The following is a 26704-nucleotide window of genomic DNA, read 5'->3' on the forward strand; positions in this document are numbered from 1 at the left end:
ACTTTGTGCCAACATTTGAGTTTAAAAACACCACAGTGGAAAGCAAAGAGTGCTAAATTTGTTGAAAATTACTAAAAATTATTCGATTATTCATTATCCATACTGTTTGTTAAAGATTCACAGACTGTTCCCTACGGGTGCTGTAAACAGGCACCCTGCTTTTAGTCGTAGCGCCAATGATCTGTGGCACAGACAAGAAGAAATGCTCATGAAGTTTCTGCAAGAGTATACCCTACAAATTACACCCCATTTCACATTCCAATGTGGTAGACGAGGAAGACGAAAAAAAGCAATTTTCAGTTGGACGATGCATACCCCAGAGTAGAAGAAACAAGTGTACCCTAACCATTGTTGTTGCCGATGCCTGTGCACTAGCATTTACATATAATATGGCAGCTACAATTGTTTTTCCACAAGCACTGCAAGCTGCTGCCAGTTTACCAGTAAACAGCTCCAATACATTTGGGCCAATTTAGAGCTCTCTAATGGATTTATCCTATATGACACAATTGGAATGCAATATTCTGCAAATAAGTGAAGCGTGATGTGCCATTCCATACAATGAAACACCTTTGAAGAATCTGAACCACCGCCTGGGCAGTGACGAGGTAAATAGTGTGTTCTGTGTAAAGTAGTGCACCTGCATAGCCTAAAGCTGTGGAGAATGCATTTAGTATCAGCTGTGAAAGTTTCTCATTTTAATTGCACACAGTAAAAACCTCCATACAGTTTTGCAAAACGCAAACCCCGTACCTTTTTGTTGCTCAAAGGTAATGACATGTAGGGCCATAACATGTACATTACGGGTTTCGTTCCCAAACAATCGAAGTGAATAGCACCACCCTAAGTGTTATGTGCCTTCTGTCTCACATTTTCTGTCAAAAATTGTTAGTGTCGGATACTGCGATTGGCAGAAAAATGGATTTCTGGAGCGATATAAAATATTAGGTACTGTGATCTCAGTTTTCTCAGTGCTGTTTAAGCATTATCTGGTCCTAAAGTAGGAAAAATGAGGAATGAATACAACACGTATATTTCACGTCACAACCCTCATGGGGCATTTAGTAGTCTGGATTTATAAAAGATTCCAGATTTACAATGCAGGACAGATTTTATTCCACTGAAAGAATGGCATCATGCCAATGATTCTGCATTTGGTGCTATATTTATTTGTATTTAGTTCAGTTGGAATGTGTGTGCAATGTGAGCGATATCACTTGACATGTTTTAGATTGACTGTTTCCCAATTTAGGCAAATTCTTATTCGCAAATAACCTTGCATGACACCAAGAACTTGCTTAGCAGGAGCATTTCTAACATTTGCAAGATATGAGGCTCTTGAATGCATATCTAAGCCTGGGGTACACGCCGCCCTCTAATCTCATCAGCAAGTTTCTGGAACTCATCTACAAGGTTTCTTATGACGAATGTAAAGTTGCTTGAATGGGAGAAATAGGGAATTTAAACAGGTGAATTATGCAGCATAAGAATGATGTCAGCAAGAAGCAAGCATCAAGAAGCACTGTCGTTCAATGTGCCTAGACTATAAAACACAAGAATTATTTGGGACGATTTAAAATTCTGGCATTGGAACGAACAGTCTTTTAATCTATATATAAACTCTGATTATTCACTCTACTACGCCTACCTTCACCAGAAACATTCATAATCATTATATCTATGCCAAATCATCCTAGCCAAATTCAAGCCTTCATAAGCTGCTTTTTTTACTGCTAATTCTCTGTGGGAAAGAGGTGTCCGTATGAAGACCCTATCATATACTTATTACCCGTTTCTTGATGAATGATGAGGGAAAAAACTTCACACCAAAAATGCATTGAGCTTGAGCAAGTTCTATGTTTGAAGCTGTTGATTCTTTTTTCCCTTTGCCATCATTGACCTACCTGGTTAGCTAAGTAGGCAGAAAAGCTACAGGAGAAAGGTGGGGTGCCAAGTTAGACTTGTGCCCCAGGGGGCCTTTTCACGGTCACTGGAGGAACTGAATGTGGCCTCGGCATCTTCCTTGAGGGCCATGGCCATGTCTAAGAAACCTTGTCTCCACAGGCTGCATAAAGAAGGATAATTTTCTGAGCTAAGTCTTTTTCTTAAAAGAACCTATTGAAGTTGTATTCGTGGCTTTGCACCAGAAAAGTGACACATGACCAGCCACTCAAGACACTTTACGTGTATTCGCTAGCTTATTCCTTGGAAAAACACTTTTATGTAGCACACAATGAGTAACAGCAACAGAAAAGTGTATCGGGAGGCTTTCATTCGCTCTACAGCTTTTCATTGACACTTTTCATTTATGTTTTTAGATATTTATTAACTATTTAGGAATTCTGTAATTAGGCAGAATGCAAAAAATAATCCAAGTATCTCCAAGCGACGACAAACAACATTACCTTCGTTCTGTCTAGTTACTTCGCATTTACATATTTCTACATCTTGGTGCACGACAGTTAGGACACCCTGTAGATCAAAAACAATATTAAAATTTTCATAATCATCTCTTGCGTGTTATTGGCGGCTATGACTGCTTTAAGTTATTGTTTCAGTACGGTACAAGCAGTTTTGAATAAAATTGTTTTGCATCAAGGGCGTGTAATCTAGAAAATCAAGCAAAAGGTAAAGTTTTGTTCACTATTCAGATGTTTAACTAAGAAGCTGCAGGAAAAGGAAACAGGACACAACATCTAATAAACAATGCAAAATTTGAAAATCTCAACTGAGCAAGAAACCAGTTTTTAAAAACGCAGAAAAAAGCCACCAGCTTACATTGAGTACACCCTTGCTATGACTCCAAGTGAAGTTTTTACCGCAATGCTTGGGCACCATATGAACGTAACAATCAACAGCTTTAAACAGAATATGAACACCACTAAATAAGCTGGCGTTTACATTCATCATAAGAAACCTTGTAGATGAGTTGCAGAAACTTGCTGATGAGATTAGAGGGCGGCGTGCACCCCAGGCTTAGATTCTTGATCTGAAATCCTCAACGACTTGTTCTGTCGTTTATTCTGTCGAGCTCAGTGTGCATTCTCAAAAGCTGGCTCTGAGCCATGATTTCTCTAAACGCAACATCAGCTTAAATCTCAAGATAGGGTTGACCTGTAGATAAAGTGGATAATGCATGGCAAACATCATGAACACTCCTACATTTTAACCAGAGGGTTCACTCATGCAGCCATGAAATTATGTGATGCAGACACATGAGATATTGAAGCTGCTTTTGTGAAGTCTCTCATGCTTCCAAGCATTCTTCTCCAGTTGTGAAAGCTGTCTCCACTGGCTAAATAAGCGATGAGAATAAAAAAAAGAACTTCAACATGCTCACAATACGTTGGCCATTTGTAAGTAACCAGCAGTCTTTTTGGGCTCCTAGGTCGCCTGGTGCAAATCTACTATGCCACAGTACTTGCGTTACCCAGCACCAGCCACTTTATTATGCAATGTGTTCAGAGCCCTTTCCCTCTGTTTTTCTGCTTTGGAAACAGTTTACCATGTGTTCAGTAGACGTCGAGAAAGGGGACAGAAACACCGTGCACCACTGGTTTCTAATATGTTTTGCCAGTGAAGATGAAGCCAGTGGAAATGCGTTGTCATACAATCGCTTGTCCAGGAAGCAGAGCATATGGTAGACTAATTAGTGCGTGCGATCAGATAATGCTGCTGCCAAAAAATTTTATTTGAGGTTTTTCACATTTTAGGAGGTCTCTACATGTCTGGTAAGCGTTTTTATGACAATCTGAACAAGTATACAATTGTATTCTCCTACATCAAGTTTTTTTTCTCATTTACCAGTGTTTCCATTGCACGCCACTTATGAACGACACTGTGGACACTGCAATGGAAAAATTCTGGACACCTCGAAACACTGCTCGGGTAGTTTATGGCACATCAGGCAGGCATGTTAAGGGAAGAAACGCCACACACCCGTGCAGACGAAGTGCTGCTGCAAAGATGTGAAGCACCAACTTCCGGGACAAGGTTGGCTTCAGTCGCGGGCGCTCGATGGCTGTTCATCCCCTGTAGTAGAGATCAGTGGTGTGGACCCTTTTATACTGGCTTTCTTTTCTGGTCGGAACCTTGGCAACAGCTTCCATCATCCTTTTTTGAACCTGCAACATGTGCAGAGGAAGTCACATCACTGTGCGTTGATTGTATGGCTTTATTTTTCAACACATTCTATCAAATCATTAAAAATACAGTTCGCACATTTTTACTACTGTATATAGACAGTCTAGTTGCTAGACACGCGAAACTATACCATCCCTCTGGCACAATGCAACAATAACATGCACTGGAAAGCTACACTAAAATTTAAATTTATGTGACACCGTATGAGCATACGGTATGCTTACTGTATGCTCAAGCCCTGTGTCAAGTAAAAGTTAATTGTCAATCATTTATGGTGTATTTCTACTTATTCTCGGTCATCAAACCACAATCAATATTGCGAGTTTACACATTGTTGGCTTTTGACTGCCTATGTGATCCGTTTCCCACTTACGCATGCAGTAATCTCACTGTAATGAGGAAAAAAGAGCTAGAAAAAGAAATTTCGTGATAATATTCCACATTTAATGAGGGCAGGAGCAATGGGCAATAGCATGTGGTTGAAGCTACATAAATACTCAGTTTTCACACAGCTTAATTGTTCAGCAAGTAATAAAGAGGTACGCTGTGCGCCTCTGCATGGCCAATAAAATCTGACTACTTCACACTGCACTAAGGCTGCTGCTTGGTACTGTTCGGCAGTTCGGCTTCGGTTTTCTGATATACAGAACTGTTTAGGTACCAGTAGTTTCCTTTGTGATAAAATTGAACTTGGATCACTGGTCATTTGCACATAAATAATGCGTCAGCAAATATAACACAAGGATAGGAATATGGGTCTCTTAGAAAAAGTACACACGCATTATGATTATAATTTGATGTGATGCCACAAAGAAACAGAAAGCAACGCGTAGAAGTGGACGGCACTTCCATGCCACCAAGGTTATTGGACAGACAGTACTTCAGAAGTGCCCGCAACACAGTCAAACAAGGCAAAGCCGCATTTCCTTGCGTTTAACACAGTGCGTTGGCAGGCTAGTTGGTGTGAATGCATAAATACTTTGTTTAGCGTAAAACAGTGGACACAAGAAAGACTACCAGCACAAGGCGCTACTCTCAACTTACATCACTTTCTTGCGTCACTCCTTTATAGATAGCAGAACCTAGAAGGACATGCGCAGTGAGCACCATGTGCAGGAACCAACGTCCGATCACAAGAGCACACTCATGCGACGTAATCCAAAAAACCATATCGAGCACTGCACAAGGTTAAAGAAGGCACACTAATGCACTGTGACTCCAATGACTGTATGAAGAAAGCTTCCGATAACTCTCGGGCGGCGGTATCACAGCACTTTTTCAAAATCGTAGTATCACGAAACATTGCTTTGCACTTCCATATTTTACAATGTTGTGCCAAATGGGAACCTGTGCCTGTTGGTATGGACTGCTCATGTTCGCAATGTTTCGTGACACTACGATTTTGCAAAAGAGCTGTGATACCACCACCCGAGAGTTATCGGAAGCTTTCTTCATACAGTCATTGGGGAAAGTGCATTAGTGTGCCTTCCTTAACCTTGTACAATGCTCAATATGGTTTTTTTTATTCTGTCGCATGGGTGCGCTCTAGTGATCGGATATTGGTGGTTCCTGCACATGGTGTTCACAGCGCATCTCCCTCTAGATTCTGCTGTCTATAAACGAGTGAGGCAATAAAGTGATATCAGTTGAGAGTAGAGCCTTGTTCTGTCGTCTTTCTTGTGTCCGTTGTTTTGCACTAAAAAGTAATTATGTATTTCTTGTGTGTGTTTGAAGTCAGCTACAAACGCAGCAGCGATTCCAGTATTGCTGCCCAGTGGTTGAGCTCGCCGCAGTTTGAAATGCCACAAAATATAAGGAGCGAAAACTGCATTATAGTCTTGTTGCAAACAAGAATATAACGTGAAGTGCATTCTGAGGCGAGAAACTATCAAAAAATATTTCATGATGCACCACTGTGCAGGATTTTACAGCAAAGTCAAATACATTTAGTGCAAATATCTTGCTATGATGGTACACAACGGTGGTAATCTGTAATAATATACAAGGTGCCCTAATGTTACAACAAAAGTTGACATAATAATAGCCCTGTAAATTTTAGCATGCAGGGGCACCACTTCGTTAAAGAATAGTGATGCAATGTCTATGTGTACAAGTATTACCCATGCATTTCTGCCATTGTTCAAATGGCGGAAATGAATGGGTGATACTTCTATACATAGATATTACATCACTATTGTTTAACCAAGTGGTTAAACTATGTCTATCTCATACAAAATTAGAATTAAAGCATAAACTATATATAGTCACCCTAAAAGTAACACCTAATTTGTACTTCACAGTAAGTACACGCCTGTTGATGGCAGCCTCCCTCAATGCTAAACTGTGCTGCATGCTTTACAGAGAGATTATAGTGGTATCACTAAACCCTGAAGCTAGTGAGGACTGCATCAATTTAGAAGACACCTACAAATGTCCCATTTCATGTAAAACAGCCTGAATTGCTTGCATATCTTACCAAGTACAAATTAAGATTACTTCTGCTTGTTTAGCATTTTTGCCTTCTAGACAACAATCCAATGACATCAATATAGTAACATATTACCTCAAAGAACCTAACTTGGCTTATAGATTAACACCGTCGCATACTGCCACAGCTGCACTCTGTCATACATGTTGCAATCATAAAGGAGTGCTTGTTCACCAGCACACCAATGTCACTAACAGTGATCCCCTACACAGCTAAGTAGATGGTCATGATTCAGCTAGCAAATAGCTAAGAGAAAAAAATCCAGTCACTTTGAGAGCTACAATACTGCGATAACTTGAGAGAGATGGACCCATTGCAGGCAGCAGACCTCTTCTCAGCTCCAGCAGATCAACAGCAACTTGTCTTTCAGTAAAAGAAAAAGATTATTAGTAATGATAAGTTACCTTGTTTTTTCTGAGTACCAATAATATCCGACTTTCATGCATATCCACTCTCCGCTTTAGTAATACAACTGAATTATTCGTAAAATAGAGTCTATGATGATACCATTCGCTTCTCTTGTATGTCCAAATTTTTTCGCACTGATACACCGTTTACTGCTTGCTTACTGACACGAATGCCTTGACTGCCCACACATCATTCAAAGCAACACGTCTTGCTGCACCGCGAAAAGTTGCACCAAGGAAACACAGCAGAGCAACCAGAGCCAAGAACCTTTTTTTCTGGTCACAATTAAAACGTGCACCCAAGCAAGAAAGTAACGATCACAGGTAGTTAAAAATTATGGGTTTTTACGTGCCAAAACCACTTTCTGATTATAAGGCATGCCGTAGTGGAGGACTCCGGAAATTTCGACCACCTGGGGTTCTTTTACGTGCACCTAAATCTAAGTACAGGGGTGTTTTCGCATTTCGCCCCCATCTAAATGCGGCCGCCATGGCCGGGATTCGATCCCGCGACCTCGTGCTGAGCAGCCTAACACCATAGGCACTGAGCAACCACGGCGGGTCACAGGTAGTGAGCCACTGCTATTGCCTCGAACGTTTATTCCTGTATTCTAACAGTAGTTCTTGTATCGGATACAGTATGCTGTCAAGCAAATACAAGCGTCAATACAAGTGTGCAAATGAACGCAGTTTTATTCAGCGCCTTTAACGCGAGCGAGCAAAAGGTTAGAAGTAACAAACGGAAATTGCGATCGAGCCGATGGCGCTACCACTGGAATCGATCTGAAAAGATAGGGTGATGCCTTTTCCCATTCATGCGTCAGTTTTGCCCTAAGACGTTGCATAGTGTTCTTTTGAAATAATATTTGTGTTCGCGACACCGGCTTACCACACATAATTTTAACACCTGCGTTATGCAAATCAAATAACATTAAAATGGGCTTGCCTCATGAGCAAGTTACGAGCGCGCGTAGACTGTTGAACACCCGTTGAGAGCAAGCAGGCTATCCGTGTCCAAGCGCATACGTGCACCCAAACACAGGACAACTTCTTCGATGCCGCAGCGTGCAGAGTTTTGCACACGAAGTGAAAGACATCCAGCGCAAATATCCCCACGCGATGACGGCAAATGATGAGCGCACAAGCGTACACCACAGAGCGACAAATTCGGAACTTGGGCAATTCGAACGGGCCGAGACCCTAGCAGCGTAACCATCCCTCGTTTCTGTTCTTCGATCCCGATGCGTGAGTCGCTCTTCATTGGGGTCTTGCTGCACTCTTGAGTACAAATCAAGAGATATTTACGGCAAATTAACAACTTTTACAACAAGACACAATAAATGCCGGCTGACTACACATCTGCAGCTCCGACTGCCACTCCTAACGGAAGCGCAGCACGCTGGCCCCTGGTGCCGTACTCTGTGAGCGCGGAGAACAGAACCGAATCAGTTTATTTTTCGCATTTGTGCTTTAGTTACTGGAACTGCAATATAATTGCTTGACAAATAATTGAATTCTAAAAGAGGAGAACGCTTTCTCTCCCACAAGTTAGTGCGTTTTATACAAAGGGAGAGAGAATGCAAGAAGCAGAAAGGCAGGGAGGTCAACCAAAGCGTTCGCTACTGGGGATAGCAAACCCCTGTGCTGCAATGAAGTGCAAAGCAGTGCAGTGCGATGAGTCCATAAGCTCTATTATAGTGAAAATTTGGGCTGGTTGGTGCATGTAATGAACGGGTAAATAATGAGTTGTGTCATAACATTACCCATATATAAAGCACATGGAGTTAATGGTGTTGCATTCTAGGTCAAAAAGAAATAAAGCTTGAATCGTTACATCTCGGCACTGGGCATTCTTTCTTTCCGTATTATTTTTTTCCTCTTTTTGACAGTACACACAGTACTAGCACGGTAATAGGTCCTTCATATTCAGTCACCTTCCAGTAGCTTACACACATGTCGGTGCATGTTCGCGTTCTTTATGCTACCGTACAAGAACGAGAGCGCTTACCGGTCTTCTTTTAAGATGAAGCGCCAAATGTTTGCGATTACATCTTATCGCAAGAATTAAGACATGAACAGTGAAGATTATGCGTAATCGATTTGTCTCAATGAATGGACAGTTATTGTTAGAGACGAGATATTTTGTAAATATTATGGGAATGAGTTAAACCAACTACATTGCAGTTCAGGAATGCCCTTTGACACTTGGGTTAATTGCTTGCCGCATTCGAAAATTTCATCCGACCATTGTAATTGGATTTATAAGCCACCATTCCCCTTCGAGACCATTTGTTGCAAAATGTAAACGCAGTTACGGTCATTATACCACTCCCTGCGTTTCGGTACTGGTTTAGAGTGCGCACAATTTTTGGCGTATAGAGAACCAATATCATTCCCAGTGCAGCAGCACCTGAACGCTGCAAGCTTGTTTACGTATGCACGTATGTCCACGGCTCTTCATTCGCTTAAACATATATGCTGTGTTATTAACTACAAAGCGCTTAATTTGAGAACATTGCGAGAACACGCATATATTTGCGCATATGATCAGCGTCACAAGGCCCATACGCACGGCAAACTGCGACCGGAACAGAAGATGCGTATATATATTTATACGATCTGTTATTGCAGCTTTTGGTAGAAGGCTAGCTCTCACATTTTGTACGCATCTTCATAATGCGTACAGATTGCGTGTGCACTAAAATATTGTTAGCTGAAACTTTATGAGCACGAGCGCCCATTCAGACAGCTTAAATTTTCTTACAATAATACGGATGTTCGCATAACAAAAATACGGAATTCTGTCTGTTTCGTCCAAAGCAGTGTATAGCCGTTATAAGATTACAGTGAAAATGTCCGTAAAGCTTAAAACGGCGAGCACTTTCCGTATGATAATGGCAGATTTTGCCGTATTTTTGAAATATAACATAGTTTCCGTATTGTTACCTGCAGTTCTCCGTATAATGTCGGAAATTTTTTACAGTGTATATTATAAATGAGTTAAACTCATCGGCAAACGTGAGCGAGTAATAATGTTCGCGCTGCATGTGATGACTTACGACGTATGAACCTAGAAATAGAACCTAGCAGAGTCCAGGGAAGGGTTGCTCTGAGAGTGAAATTGTAAGACAATGTGCAAGCTGTAAATGCAATGCCTTAGTGGGAAGTTGGTACAAGAACCGTATGAAGGCATCTTGGATAAGTGTAGTCTCGCCAAATCAAGCGTAATTTTTCTTTTCGCTTTGGAGACTTTGAACGCCATATTGCGTTCACATCGCGATTCCTCTCTCAAGACTGCTTAGATCAGTTAAACCTTCGCAATGGTTAAGTTTGAACTGCGGAATGAATAACTGAGACCGTAACACCGCTGCACATTACGGAAACAAATATGAGTCGTTATCTTACTTCTTTAGGTCGCGGAATTCATCGAGCAGGCGCTTCGTGGAGGCACTTAAGCGACGAGCAGTCTTTAAAAAGTATTTTGTGTAGATTCGCTTGGTTGTGTAGATTCACAGTCCACGTCAAGTGGTAAATTTCTAGCAGTGCTGCTTATCACAACCATTTACGCACGTCTGATGAGTCGGTGACCTTACGATATATTTGAATATGGGGCGGATTGATTATGCATTGAATTCTATAGGGCCCAGTTTTGCCATAAACCTACAGGAACTTAGAATGTGGTGGCACACAAAAGATCCAGAATGCTGTCTGTGCTGCATGTTCTCTCATTTGTTCCAGTCATTCTTGGTTTTGTGCGAAATGATGTGTTTATTCATTAGTCTATTACTTTCGTCTGAAGAAGTACAGTGCAGAAGAAGAAGCGGCCTGGGCAAGGTCGACAAATATCGCCATTGCCAGTTACACACAGAGAATGTATCATGAAAGTGAGACGATACTAAAACTATTACTAATACTAACGCTTCTGCTATTTTAGAATTATATTTGCCTGAGCTCGTTGGCTGCACATAGCACAATTGGTTTTGAGCAGAATGTATTAACATGGAAAGAAAGGGACGACGAAATGCACTGGACTAGCAACTGCACGTTCATTTTTGATTTTCAACGCTTCCTATATCGTAAGACCGGCAATGCTTCTTTTCTGTTTTTCTTTTGTCATGCCGATTATGCGCTTCTTAGGATGAAATATCGTCTTTGCCCAATAGCCCTTTTCTTTTTCTCTTAGTAGTAAGGAGGGTGTACTGATGCATCATTTCCCGCTTCTGTCAATGTCCATGGCTTCTAATATTGCGCGCGTCAGCTGGTGTTAACCTTTACTAAAACCTTCATAAAAGAGGAAAAGATAGCATGAAGCATCATTGGGAGGAATCTCCGCTGGGCGTCTCGCTTTTATATACCGCCAGCATCATGCACCGTTCAATTTCACATCAAGGTTTCTGGAAAAAGTAAATACAAGCGGATCAGCGCGGCGAGAAATCTTAGAAGCATGGCCATTTACAGAAGCGGCAATCGTACATCAGCGCACCATCTATACTATTAAGAAAATATAAGGGAGCTATTTGGGGAAAACGAGATTTCGCCCTCAAAGACGGATAATCGGCATCACAAGAGAAAACATAAACAAGCATTGGCTGCTTTGCGTTATAAAATAGTGGGAACTACCTAACAAACATGCTGTTTCAGTCCAATGCATCTCGCCTTCCCTTTCTGTTCGCGTAAGTATGTTCAGCTGGAAAGCAATTGTTCCTTAAAAGAAGGTAATTTTCGCACCCTGTAAATATTAATGATTCGCCGCTTCACAAGAGAGGCTGTGGGAAAGTGGCCTTAAACGTGTTCATTCAGCAATTTAGAATATGCCTGAATTAATTTATTTATTGTTGTTATTCATATCAGTGTAGTTCACGGCAGTTTTCATGGTTGGAAACATGATCTAATTATGCCTATGCTTCATTGCAGTGTTTAATTCAAGTCAATATTTCTCTAGGATTGTCGCTAAAGATATGATGGTGGATAACAAAGAAATAACGTATGCAGAAGAGATAATGAAAGAGATAATAAGAGGCGGTGCCAGAGTTCCCTTAGACGAGACCTCTACAAAAAAATGATGTGTCGAAGTAGGCCCTGGGAGGACACGAGTGCCTTTCACTCGAAAGCTAACTATTATCTTTCTTGGCATAATTTTCAAACGCGCTTCAGAAACACAGGATATCTCGAGAAGAAATTCAGATTTCTATAGTTAGATTTAGCGAAATTTGTAAGAAAATTTGTAGGTATAACTCTCTCTGCAATGATTATGATACCACCCTACAGTTATTTAAAAGTTGTTCCTCTGTTCTAAATCTAACTTGTGTTCTTCACGCGTAAAGAATGCGATTCCACTCTGCCTCGACTACAATCGTGGAACTGCGCACCTACATTACATGCTGTAATGATAAGCAGTGAAAAACTATGGTATCTGAACCTACGCACACCTCCTTTACCAGCAGTATTTGGTTAGCATACTATGTCCGTGGTCAACCAGACCAGCAGAAAAGAAAATTGCCTTTAGTTAGGAAATGCTAATGTTTGCTACGTAAGGTAGTCTCAGCCGGCAAATACCTACAAAGAGTGATGAGGTCGAAAATTTAGACCATTGCTTATGTAACTTTATGCATAGTAGCGTTGATTAAATATTTGTGTCAGGCGTATTTTTTATTTCTTCAAACAAGAATGCTCCACCGGGTAATGAAAATAAATAAAATGGGGACAAGATCCCTACTTTAAATTGTGAACTGAGACTGAGCGTTGTCCCTATGACAACCATTTTAGGTAAAATTACTCAACTGCTCCAAATTATTATTTTTGTAAAAATTATCTTAGCTAACTGTACACTGATGCATTTCATTATGGAATAATGGGCTGCAGCCAGTGAGCACGACCAGGGAAACCCTATCGCCCAGCCAGAAGCTGACGAAGATCCTTTACTTCCAAGGGTACCATTAGAAGACGTTTTGCAGGTACGTATGCGCCAATATTATTCTGTTCCAGTAAATTTTGCTGAGTATATCATAATTTGCGAGCACGACAAATACAATAACGTAAGTTAACTGGTGTAGTGAACATCAAAATATTACTTGTTTGTCTTCAGATGCAAACGCGCATAGTTCACAACTACATTTTGCTACAGGAAGAAGAAGTGCCTCGGGAGAACAACGCCTGTAGCTGTGCTCTCTTCATTTTCCTGTGTCTCAGACCTTTTTCGATATCAGAGGCTGTGCGAAAGGCACAACGTCATCGTCCGGGACGGGGGATAGGAATCCCGACCAAGCGTTTGACCCTGGTCGTCCACCACTGGCTGCATCGAAGACAGGGGACAGCACTGGCCCTTTTACTATGGCCCTTGAATCTTCCGACAGCACAACAATTGAAGAAATGGAATCGAACAACGATTTCATACTTGCCGTGGGTCACTGTTTGAAGAGAAAACTCAGAAGGACATCAACAGACAGTGAATCGTTGCCCAGGCAGGACACTGGTAAGCAATCATTCGCTGTTGCTTACGTCCCTACCAGAGCTACTGACGATCTGAATACCTTGAACAGGCAGAGCTTAACAGAGTACTCTGAGCGAATTGCGCCAGGCCAAGTCAGCGAGATCAGAATTAACGCATGGAGGAACATCCTCTCGGTTGACGTGAACAACAAGTCAATTCTGGATACGCTAAAGGCTGCCACACTGCTAGGAAACATCCCAGTGCGCTCTTTCTTTGCTTATGGTAAAGGAACCTCGACTGGGGGCGTGATCTCCGACGTGGACAAAGGGATCACTGACACTATCCTCAGGAGGCTTTTGAATTCCACCACACCAATAGTGCAGTTTCACCGCTTCGGTCAATCCCGGTGTATTAAAATAGTCTTTGACTTTGAAACATTACCTGACTACGTAAAAGTAGGATAAGTAAGACACCTTGTGCGCCCTTACGTGCCAAAACTGGTGCAGTGTTGGAAGTGTTTCAAAATAGGGCACGTAAGCGCAGCTTGCATGGGCGGCGTAACATGCCAACGGTATGCAGGGGCCCATCAAAATGATAGCTGCGATGCTACTGCCCTAAAATGTCCTTATTGCGGTAGTCCACATGAAGCGACATCAGAAGACTGCCAGAAGATCAAGGACAAATGTCAGTGCTTCGAAAGATGGTGCGGGACAACTGCATTCACAGACAGGCTGCTACATCGATACGCCGCCGCACACGCCGATCGCGACACAGACGACAGCAAGACAAGAGTACTTCCCGTACAGATGGACCATCGGACACATGGCAAACTCCTCGCTTGCCAAGTTTGCTTCTGCGATCAAGATGCGGGTCCGACATACCTTCTTTAGGCAGCAGCACGTGGAACACATGCACTGCATAAAACGAAGCTTCCGCCAACCGACTCTCATATTGACTGGCCGTCGCTCCCACCCAAACAAACAGGCTTAAATGCGTCGGGTGATGTGTCTGCAAAGGTGGTTGAGAATGATAAGACAGAAAATGAAAAGGTACGAAGTGTGCTGAAACACTTGATAACTACGATGCGTTCACTTCTCTGCGGACTACAGACGCCGGTTGCTAAAACCGCGCTACATGTTCTACATGCTTTGGAACCGCTCCTCGCGGCTCTACAATAAGGCATCATGGCGCTCTCTTCTGAAAACCAATTACGAAGATCTGCAATAATACAGTGGAATGCGAGAAGCCTACGAGGCCGCCTCGCAGACTTTCGGCAATGGATGTTCAAATACCAGTTTCCGTGTCTGTAATATGTGAACGAAACATGACGTCTTTACTACGCGTATCTGGATATGTGCCACTGTGGTCAAGGAATGATCACAATTAAGACAAAGTGCTCACTTTTGTTCGTCGGAATTTAACGTGCCCTCCTGAAGACATTCCTGCACACGCTTCCAACGAGTACGTTTGCATAACGCTGAATTACAAGCGGCGCACATTCTCAGTAATTGGCGGATATATACCCCCAACATTGAGCATAGACTGTTCATATTTGCTGTCCATACTGAAAACTTGTCCGGGTCCCCACATTGTCATCGGTTACTTTAATGCCCACCGTCCCATGTGGGGCTCTGCTTCGACGAACGCCCGCGGTAGAGACTTGGCTGACTTCATGCTTAGTCAAGGCTTGATGGGGAAAAATGATGGCTCGCCAAGATACCTTCGAGGCTCTTACTACAGCAGTTGTCTTGACATTGCGCTTGTTTCAAAAAGCCTGCTGTCTGCTACACGATGGTGTACTGATCTCGACACCCATGAAAGTGACCATCTGCCAACATATATTCAGTTGAAATGGTTACATACCCCAGCTCCGCACACTATGCGTTCTATCGATTGGCCAACATTTCGAGAATCAGTGACCACCGCATGTCAGGCCATCCAAGTACCATCAAATATTGAAGATGTCATCGCGACAGCTTTACGTGACACAACAAAACAACTCAGCGCACCTTCACCTACATCACCTATTGATCACCAGTACGAGCGATTTCCGGCGATACGGCGTCGAGCAGAACGGAAATACAGAAGGATCAAATCACCACTAGATGTCACTGCATCACGCCGGGCTCAGCGTCATGTCCTGCGCCACCTTGACAAGCTAAACAGACAACGCTGGAGATCATTCTGTGGCTCTCTGGATCCGAGAAAACCTCTCTCTAGAACTTGGAAAATTGTACGAAGCCTTCGCTCGCCTCCACAACAGCTTCACCCATTCAGCGGTGTGGCCATACGGCAAGGCAAGCGTGAAGTTGAGATCGCCGATGACTTCCGCAAATTACTTGTGAGCTCCTCAAACGATATACCAACGCATTCACGACTGACTTTCCCACCATCTAGTGATCACCGTCTGAACGCGCCTTTTACTATTCACGAGTTCGACGCTGCGATATCTACTTCCCTCCGGCCAACTTGTCCAGGACCAGACGGAATTACATACTCCGCGATTTGTCATCTTGTAGTAGAAGTTCGGGAAATTCTCCGGACGCTCTTCAACTCTACGTGGGACACAACAACTGTGCCTAATCACTGGAAGTGCAGTCGTCTTGCGGCTTTACTAAAGCATGGGAAATGCCCACATGATCTCTCATATTATCGGCCAATAGCCTTGGCAAGCTGTGTCGGTAAAGTGATGGAGTGGATGGTACTGAGCAGACTGGAATGGCTACTCGAGAAAAGTGGTGGACTTCCTGATTTCATCAATGGATTCAGAAGAGGCCGATCATCCATTGACGGTGTGATGGACCTAGTATCTTCTGTTCAATAGGAAAAGAGAAGCGGTCGTCTGGTATGCGCAATATTTCTGGACATCAAAAGTGCCTACGACAACGTCTTCCACCATTCGATTCTTAAGGCGCTTGAGGTTGTTGGTGTTGGTGGCCGGATGTGTGCTTGGCTGCATAGTTACCTCAGTGGGATTTCATGTCCACTTCGGATGGCGAGACTGATAGACATGACGTTCGCAGGGGTGTTCCGCAGGGTGGTGTCCTTAGCCCAATATTGTTGAATATCATACTGGTGGGCCTTGCAGACTAGCTACCTGAAACAGCGCGTATCAGTACGGACGCGGATGATATCTGTATCTGGTCATCTGGGGTCACACGTCCACAAGTGCGTGCAAGGCTCCAACGTGCGGCTACCATAACGGTGAAGTACTTGCGCCGTAGAGGCCTGCAACTGTGAGCAACTAAGTATGCAGTCATGGCATTCACGCGCAAATCAATGTCACATTATCTAATCGTTGTCGACGGAACGGCGCTCCCTTTAGTAACCCACCAGAGATTTCTTGGCGTGATCAAAGACCGCAGTCTTTCTTGGACCAAACATGTTACTGCGCTTAGGGCTAAACTGACCAACTTCATACACGTTCTTCCTGTAATATCAGGACTGAGATGGGGCCCCTCTGAGCGAAGTTCGCTCCAAGTGTACCAGGCACTTTTTGTGGGCTAATTACGCTACAGCATGCCTGTGTTATCAAACATGGGGTCATAATGTATACGCACGCTGGACAGCCTTCAGGCACAAGCACTACGGATATGTCTTGGCTTACCACGCTGCACGTCAACTAAGGGCACAATAGCGGAAGCACGGGCTTGTCCAATCGACATATACAGGTCTTGCGAACCTGTGCGAACCTGTCTTCGCCTGCTAACCAGACACTCACACCATCCACTGTCAACACTTTCAAGCACCAACCTTAACTGTGGTTTTTCTAAAGCTATTGCATGTCACGCAAGCATTATAATGCTAGATTCCAGGCCACCGACATCCCCGCGACACCTCCATGGACATTGCCAAGACCACTAGTGAGGCTTCAGATACCTGGAATTATGAAGAAATCTTACGCTTCCTCCATTGGCTTGAAGCAGCTCACCCTGTCCCATATATTTACATTATATAGTGGGACTGTACAAGTATATACCGATGATTCGGTCACGCCATCTGCCACAACGGCCGCATTTGTCACCCCACAACTTGGAATTACTCGACCATTTCGATTATACCACAAATGAACATCTGCGGCTGCGAAATTTGCGGGAATACGGGAGGCTGTCCATTTTATGATCACGCAGACACCCCATAAATGGACGATATTGTGCGATGCCAAATCAGCGTTACAGGCGCTAAGATACTTTTTAAAGAAAGGACCGTACTATCTGCTCGTGCTGGAAATCGTCGAACTTCATCACAGTGCCGAGTTAAGTGGCCACGTGATCACCTTTCAATGGGTGCTTAGTCTTTGTGGTGTTTTTGGCATTGAACTCGCTGACAGTGAGTCAATGTCGGCCTCCTCTTCCTCCGATGAAGTACGGATTGCCTACTCGCGACCTGACACCAAGTCCATCATCAAGACACTCATGCAGGACCTTACAAAGGCTTACAGAGCCCACTATGACAACATTCACAGACGTCTACATATGATTGACCCAGACGGTAAATTCTGTTTGCCCCCGAAGCTTACACGGAGCAAAACATCATTGCTACACAGGATTCTGCTCGGCGTTGCTTTAACCCGTCGCTACACACACCTGATCGGCCAATCAAACTGCTGTGATTGTGAACACTGCCGGATGCCCGAAACACTGCAACACGTACTGTGCGACTGCCCAGCATATATGCTCGCGCGAAGGACGTTAGACAATTTCCTAACCAGCGTTGGCAGACAACTACTGTCGGAGGAAACTATCCTCGGCCCATGGCCTAACACTGGAATTTCAATGCGTGCAACAAAAGTATTGTTGAAGTTTCTGCAGGACATCAAGCTCGACGAGCGGCTCTAGCGAGACAACTGTCTCATGTACATAAGCACTCACCACTTCTCTTATCATCATCTCCTTCCCAATGCTTTCACTCCCCTTCCCTCTTCCCCAGTGCAGAGTAGCAGACTAGAGCGCACTACCTCAGGTCAACCTCTCTGTCTTTCCTATCAATAAATTCTATTCTTCTTCTTCTTGCTACAGCACTACCCGATTACACATTAGCTCTACACACACTTGTCAACGCCAAATTATGCTTCAATATTCTGAATACGAAGAACGCATTCTTCAGAATGGAAGGGCTTGATATGGAATCAGTTCTGAGTGCACTAGTGTAGTCTTTTTCGAAGCAATACTATATGTGCGTGAACATACCTCAATTTCATTTCCAATTTTTCAACCCGAATATTGCGTGCCTCGCGTTATATTTACGTCGGTAGCACGAACACAGCGCTTTCTTTTCCTCCATATTTTATAGAAGTTCAAACTGCAGTGAGCTAAATTATTAGGTACCAACGTAATCTCTACAAGTACAGAGCCGTATTCGAAAACTCATTCTAGCAATCCGCAAATCACAACATTCTGCTTTGGGCAGTTCTGAAACGTGCCATGGCGAATGACAGCATTCTCGCCGGCACTATCAAAGACGTTAGCAGTGACCACTAGAAATGGGGCTTTCAGTCGTTCTCTCAGTGTATTTTGTGACGGCAGTTCGCAGTAACGACTAATAGAGTGCACTGCGGGCATCGATCTTGATAGGAGATATGTACAGTAATGAAATAGAACGCCTGGAAGAAGGATCATGCATAGTTTCCACCATGCCAGTTTTAGCATACAATTTCCTTCTCTTCCTTTGGGCGCATTCGCTTTCGAGTGTTACGCCGCAGCGTGTACCTCAGTGCGTAGTTCTTGGTCTGCCTGCTCGTGAAGGTGAAAGCATATGGTCATAATACTGACCAATATTACAGGGATATTTAGGCATTCTCTTCGTACGTGTGCACAATAATTTCATTTTGGAGTTCCACTGACAGTGCCTGTTTTGTGATTGTAAACAAATCGTGTGCTTGTAATTTCCGCCACTGTTCCTGACTCTTCTCAGATTTATTGTGTGTATACACACTTCATTTCAATGTTTATTTCCCTTTCACAAGTTTCTCCATAGTGAAACAGATGTTCATCTACAAATGACTGACCTCGAAGATTACGGGATCAGTGACTGCATGTGTGTGAAGTCTATGCTCCACGCAAAACATCTCAATGGAAGTGAGAGGTCGTTGGAGTGCTACAAATATGTGAAGCTTCCGTAAGTATAATCTCATATCGTTTCTTATACTTCTGTCTCAGATGTCGTAGGTCACTACCGTGAATTTGAGACACGAAAAATGCGTCCCCTGTGCCAATATTTTCATGACTAGCAAATGCGACAACTGTTGTCAGCCCCTATGCGATCCCGACCACCGACTTTTCGGCTACTACGCAGCCGATTAGGTGCTAATCACTGCTGCTACACGAGGTACTGGCTTGCAACGCCGATCAACAACGTGTTGACTATTTGCCCTGGCACTCGGCACATACAGCGCCGTGCGCTTCTCGGCAACCTTCATTATGCGTCATGGACCTCATGATCACCAGGACACATTTTCGTGCGAACAACTTGAAGAATGGCCTTGTCCTGGATGGTTTGCGCGGAATTCTAAAGTTCCTTCTCGTCAGAGAAGATGATCTCCCACTGCTAAGCGCTTCCAGCATCAGTTTGTCGATCGTCGTTTACCCGTGTGTCACAGCTGCGTGACGTGAGCGACAATGTGAGATATATATATACAAGCAAGGTGTGGCTGATCAACAATGTTTTAATGTGTTTGCGGTCGACACGTAGAAACGTGCTCGTCCTAGCGCACATTTCAAGGAAGCATCCCTAACCAGCACCCAGAGGCGCTGCTGAAGCGTTCTCCAGCGTACGATCTCAGCTCACACCAATACCTGTTTGACGAGTAGCCGGTCGCTGTTCCCGCTGTGTCGCTACCCACCACTAGCTCCCGAAAACTAATCAGGGCAGCCATGATGGTGATGTAGCTAGATCATCTCTGATGTCCTCCTCAAACATACACGGAGTTTGTTTTAAAATGGGGTGTCTATAAGTATTCTCATTGTTTCATAATTATTGTCGTTGATTCTCGCTTTGAATAAGTGGACATGGGGGCAACCATTTTGGTGATTGCGCCTAAAGGCCTCCTAGGACGACGAGTTATGTTTTTTCTGAGCCCGGGATGATTCGTTTCGCAGAGTCAGTGGGGAGTTATTGCATCTTTTCGATGTTTGCAAAGTGGACGTTAGCTACGGGAGCCAAATACTTATTGGAGCACAGTTCTCTATTCTACATCATTCTACGTATGCCACAATCCTGGGCTTTGATTTCTTAAAACTGTGGGGCTCCATTCTCAACTGCTGAACGACAGAAATTTGCGCAGGCACGAGCTAACCACGTCGTCTATGGAGAGCCCGCCGTATCACTTAAGTGCGCTTTATTTGCGCAGTGATGCAGTTGCGCTTTCGTTAACTGTTAAGCGCTTTTAAGTCACCTGTATTCCTACCGCTGACGGAACGTTTGACACTGCCAGAGAACTCCTTCCTCAAAGCTATTTCAAGAGGAATGTACTGATAACTTATAGCACGCCCTCAGTTGTCCACAAGCGCAATGCCTAATGACCGTAAACAATATATTGTACGAGTTCTATTTATTTATTTGTTTATTCAGTTTACCCTACAGGCTCGCAGGAAGATTGGGTAGGGAAGGGGGTAACAAAAATGACAAATATTTAGGGCAAGGAAGTGAACTATATTGTAGGCGAAACAACTAGGTTTGTACATTGAAAAAAGAAAGGAACACTGCTAAGCATTGGAAAAAAATGCATGCGAAGTCAAGGGAGTACAGTGCAATACAAAGTAGAAAATTATACAAAGGGGATTGCAATACAAAGTCATACAACAGAGTCAAGCGAACATGTCAAGTACCTAAATTTCACGAAATTTGGGCAGATCTTTTAATGCAACAATATTATTTGGAAGGCTATACCATAGTGCGATCGCGCGCGGTAATGCACAGTTATTGAACGACTGTGTGCCGCCAAAAATTTGCCTGATACTGAGATGGTTTTGAAGTCTAGTAGTTGTGTGATAAGCAATATCAAGCGACAAACGGCTGGACCATGAGGTATAGCAGCATTTATGAAAGGGGCATAGAAGGGCAACAGAGCGGCGCGAATCCAAATTCGGAAGAGGAACATCGTGTTCAATTTTGGCAATGCTATATTGAAGACTGCAATTAGAAGTTATAAAGCGAGCAGCATGATTTTAAATGGATTCCAATTTATCTATTAGGTATTGTATATGAGGAGACCAGGTCGGTGAAGCATATTCAATTTGAGGGCGTACAAAAGTTTGGTAGGACTTTTGACGGACGATTCAGCACAATGCGTTGGTGGGCTGGTTGGTGCGAATCCATATTTACTTTGTTTTTGCGTTAAACAAAGTAATTATGAATTATGACGGATGATAGATGGCGAAAGGTGCAGATGACGACGCAAAAACCCTAAATTTCTGTTAGCTTTAGCGCATATTTTCTCAATGTGAGAGGTACAGGTAAGATGAGTACAAAAATGAGTGCCAAGATATTTGTAAGTAGAGTCACGAGGAACTTCCACCGAATAGATTTGGTAAGAAAACCTAGGATATGATTTCACACGAGTGAAAAAAAGGACGCAGTACACAAATCTGTTAAGTGTCATTTGCCAACGGTGGCACCACTCGTGAACTAGGTGAAGGTCATTTTTCAAAGTTAGATAGTCATCATGGCAGTAAATCGTTCTGTCAATTACGAAATCATCCGCGAAAAGTCGTGTGCAGGAGGATTGTAATCCGTTTCTATTGCAATCCAATACACCGCAGCGTTGTTTAAAAAGCCCAATGAAACGCGGTCCTCCTTTATAGGACGTCACTTCTTTTGCTTTCAAAGGGAATAGCATTGTCTACATTGGGCACATTTCATCATCGATTTGCCTAACAAGAGGCGTGGATCAAGCTCAAGTGGTCTGGGATCCGATGGGGCCCAGGCAGAAAAGTGAAAGTAGATAACCGGCAGAAGAGGGTGGTGCCAGCGTCTGTGATCGATGCGTTTCTCTTACCTAACTTCGAGGGGATGGTCGAAAATTGCAGCGGCGTGCAACGGAACGTTAAAGATGCCGCCATAACAGATCCTCAGCAAAGAATAGTTGGCAAAATGATGTTGCGTATGTGCCGAAATGCCTCTGTAACGCCATAGTGCCACGAAATCCATGCTCCGCGGCCGCTCTCAATAGCTAGGGCCAGAACAATCCGCGGGCAGTCATCTTTTATTCCTTTCGGAACGAGGCAGCCTCCGTCTATTCAGAAAAGGAATTTCAGTTTTGATCGGCATATAAATACGTCTTCAACGAGTGCACGTCGCCTTGAGGCTATATTTTCAGGGTTCTGGGTCATCGAGCGACAGACGGGCCAAGTGGGCGGAGCCCGAAAATGATTCATCAACGGCAGCGTAATATGGTGAAAAAGGGATCGAATGGCAAATGATCATTTTTTTTTTCATTCGGTCTGATCATGCACAATCAGTGTGCACACATCATATCAGATGGGCCGTTTTCGCGTTTTTCATGACACCGCGTGAAAGACACATGAAGTGTGGATGGCCCGAAAGTTTTTTCACCAATCATGGAGGGCTGATTGCAGAATTGCAATACAAATTTTTGGAATAGCTTTACGTTAAAGCGCCCATGCTGCAAGTCTGCGTTGAGAAGTTATGGCACACCTCACTTAGTAATGGTGCTGGGTTGTTCATGACTTTAGAACTCCGCAGCCGGACGCTACTATCATGTTTCTCCATGATAGATCCCAGCTGATCGCATGTTTCTATTCCCTAAACCATCATATGTCTTGGCGTACTCAGGTAACACGACATCAGAATATTTAGTAGAACAGGCTACAATTAGGTGGATGATTCGATGGACAAATACGACCGAGTAAGTGCTAATAACTCCTGACGACGTCTCCCGAGGCGTCATCAATGGCCTCATAGCAGGAAGAAGCACCGCAGAACCCATGGCAGGAATCCGAGCACTGGCACGATACACCGTTCTTCACGCCCGAATGATGGGTCAGTCGACCGCGGCAGTCGTATTCTTCGAAGGACCGCACGTTCCCTACCACATCATCTTCCAGAGCGTAGACTTCCGCTGCAGACCATATCGCAAGTCAGTGCAGTACTGCCGCACCTGTGGCAACATGGGACACGGCCAAGACGTCTGTCCGAAACCGATCCCAGATTTTTGCTACAAATGCGGCAAGACTGGACAACCACAAGACCACGACTGCACACTGACCTGCAAGCTCTGCGGAGAAGCGCACGAGACTGCAAGTGCAGAGTGCAAGAAGAGACGGAAGCCAAGTCCTCCACCCTACAATATACGGTAAAAGCGCCTTAACAGACTGCAAGAAAGAGACAACCACTGGAGCTCCAGCAGTGAAGAGTGCCCGGAGCTGGGCACCTGACTGCCCAGCTCCGGCAGCAGTGTCAGTGCGAGCAGCTCCCCCAGACGCAGCAGCTCCAAGCCAATACTGCGAAGTGCTTCGAAGGCTCGAGCGACTCGGATGGTACGAGCAGCTTGGATGCATCGGCCGAGGCCGCAGTCATACGGGTCCTAGAAAACAAAAAGCATAACCAGTAGAGCAAACTGTAGAATCAGCACAGCCAATTGCAAAGCAAGCAAAATCTCATAGACAAGGTAGTCCGCAGTCAACAGAAACAGCAAGAGCTCACCGATAAACTGCTACAAAAATGCAAAGAACAACAAGAACTCAAACAAGCTGCATCGAAAATGCCAGGAGCTCGAAAACATAAACAGAGCGTCGGGAACGACGTTGACCGAGGCCGACGTTGAAACCATAGTAGATGCAAGGTGCCTGATATTTCAAGAAGCCTTTATGAAGAACATTCACGACACAATGGGAAAATTTGAACAATCAGCAGTCGAAAAAACAGCCGCCACCTTTGAAAACAAGATCGCCACGTTAAACGCCAAAATAGATGTGATCGCACCACAGCTCAACAATTTTATCGCGCATGTAAAGAACAACTGAATAACCAAGGCCCAGCTCCACAATTCGCGCCCCACGAGTCGGAAGAAGGCACGGGCGAACAGCCACAGCGATTCTTGCTCGGTCTCGCCCACTCGCGATCGCCGACGCGAATTCAAATCCATTGACGATGGCGATCCCTAACCACAAGGCAAAGAACCAGCATTCAACTATACGCATATAGCAATGGAAGTGTCAATCATACCGCCCGCGACACGCCAATCTACAAGAATTCGTCAAGCTGAATCTACCCGACGTCATAGCACTACAGGAAACCAACACGCAGAACGTTCTACTGCAAGGATACGCCACATATGCACAAACACGATGAACTGCCGTACTGGTGAAGAAAACTCTGACAGCCCAAAAGCATGACATAGAGAACACCCAGGTCGAACACACCTTAATCGACGTTTTACCGGAACGAAAGACGCAGAAAAGCCTATTCGCGGCCAGCGTGTACAGCCCGCCTCGCGACCGGCTACGGGACTTCGATCACTTTGTACGAAAAATCAGGAAATCCACGAATGGACATCAACTTGTCATAGTGGGGGACTTTAACGCCTCGCACACGGCATGGGGCTATCCTACCACCACAAAGAGGGGTGGTAGAGTGCACGATGCCGCCCAGCAACACAGACTCACCCTCTGGAATGATCCTCTCCAGACAACGAGAATTGGAAACAGCGTCTCCAGGAACACAAACCCCTATCTTACCTTTACTGCCGGCGTCCCCTGGGCAGAGTGGAGTCGACTCCAGGAAACCTTAGGTAGCGATCACCATATTCTCCAATTAGATGTAGCACACACCCGTAAACAGACCAAGACCGGAATTGCACGGCTAAGCGATTGGAAATCCTTCAGGGACAAGCTACATTGCGGAGCAAGCATAACTTACATTGACGAGTGGCTCAAAAGTGTATTAGACACAGCAGAACGTCACACCAAGATCATACAACTCGATGCCGATACGCCCGCGGTCGACGCGCACCTTCTAAATCTCTGGGAGGCATGAAGTGGCCTCCTGAAAAGACGGAAGCGACAAAAGCTTAACAGAAAGCTAAAACACGTGTCGCTCTCCTTACCAAGCAGGCTCAAGACTGCGGACCACCTCGTCCGGCAGAACTGGCACGCTTTCTGTGACAAGCTACAGGGGTATCTGAGCACGAAGAGGACCTGGCACCTCCTACGCGCACTCCTGGCCACTGATCCCACCAAAACAAAACAGAAGCAGCATCTTCACAGTTTTATCCACAACCACGCCGGATCAGAAGAACACCTCCTGCGAGAACTACAAAAGAAACTATGCGGAGACGCACCCTCTACCGCGTCAACTCGCAGCAAAGAATACTCTGGAAAACCGAACCCAGAACTCGACCGACCCTTCGCGCAGGCCGAAATCCACGTAGCCTTATCCAAGCTGACTAGAAATACTAGCCCAGGTAAAGACAGGATCGACAGGAACAAACACCTACGGAACCTACCGAAACAGGCCACCGAGGCTCTCCTCCGTTACTAAAATGAGTGCTGGTAGAAAGGAGAACTTCCTGCTGTGTGGAAGCACTCGGACATCACCATGCTCCCCAAGGCCAACAAACCTCTCAGCTTGGAGAGCTTACACCCGATCTCCCTCAATTCGTGCGCGGGAAAGCTTTTAGAACATACGGTGCACGACCGCATTACCCAGTACCTAGAAGACAACGACCACCTACCAGACACAATGTTCGGTTTCAGGCAGCACCTCTCAACGCAGAATGTACTCTTACAACTAAAAGAAGGCCTCCTAGATTATCTAAACAATCGAACCAAATATTTTAGAGTGGCAATAGACGCCAAGGGAGCCTTTTATAACGTCAGCCACGACGCGATCCTCAACAATCTCGAAGGCACCGGCTGCGGCACTAGGCCCTACGCATACGTCAGAAACTTTCTGATGGACCTTATGGCAACAGTCGGAATCTGCAACATCCGCAGCGAAAGCTTCCTACTTCCAGACAGAGGCACCCCGCAAGGGTCGGTCATTTCACCGCTACTCTTTAACGCAGCTATGATCAAGCTACCCCCACTACTCGAGACCATACGAGATCTGCGTCACGCGATGCATGCTGATAACATCACGCTCTGGACCAGAGCTACGAACGTTGGAAGGCAAGAAAGTAGCTTACAAGAAGCCGTCGACACCATCGAAAGCTATCTCCGAAACTGCGGCCTCCGTTGCGCCCTAGAGAAGTTTGAACACCTCGTCCTGAAAGCAAGA

At 44.5% G+C, this 26704-nt stretch overlaps 1 protein-coding gene across 8 annotated transcripts in view; it reads left to right on the plus strand.

Moving 5' to 3' along the window:
- The window catches only part of LOC142569016 (uncharacterized), a 179492-nt gene that overhangs the window by 64296 nt on the left and 88492 nt on the right, over nt 1-26704 (plus strand). For all 8 annotated transcript variants that reach the window (XM_075678535.1, XM_075678539.1, XM_075678538.1 and 5 more), the window contains 2 exons: nt 12901-12992; nt 19434-19585. In XM_075678535.1, coding sequence (XP_075534650.1) covers nt 12901-12992; nt 19434-19585 — 244 coding nt within the window. The remainder of the gene's footprint in view (nt 1-12900; nt 12993-19433; nt 19586-26704) is intronic.

The sequence above is a fragment of the Dermacentor variabilis genome, unplaced genomic scaffold (genome assembly GCF_050947875.1).
Source record: "Dermacentor variabilis isolate Ectoservices unplaced genomic scaffold, ASM5094787v1 scaffold_33, whole genome shotgun sequence".
Classification (NCBI taxonomy): domain Eukaryota; kingdom Metazoa; phylum Arthropoda; class Arachnida; order Ixodida; family Ixodidae; genus Dermacentor; species Dermacentor variabilis.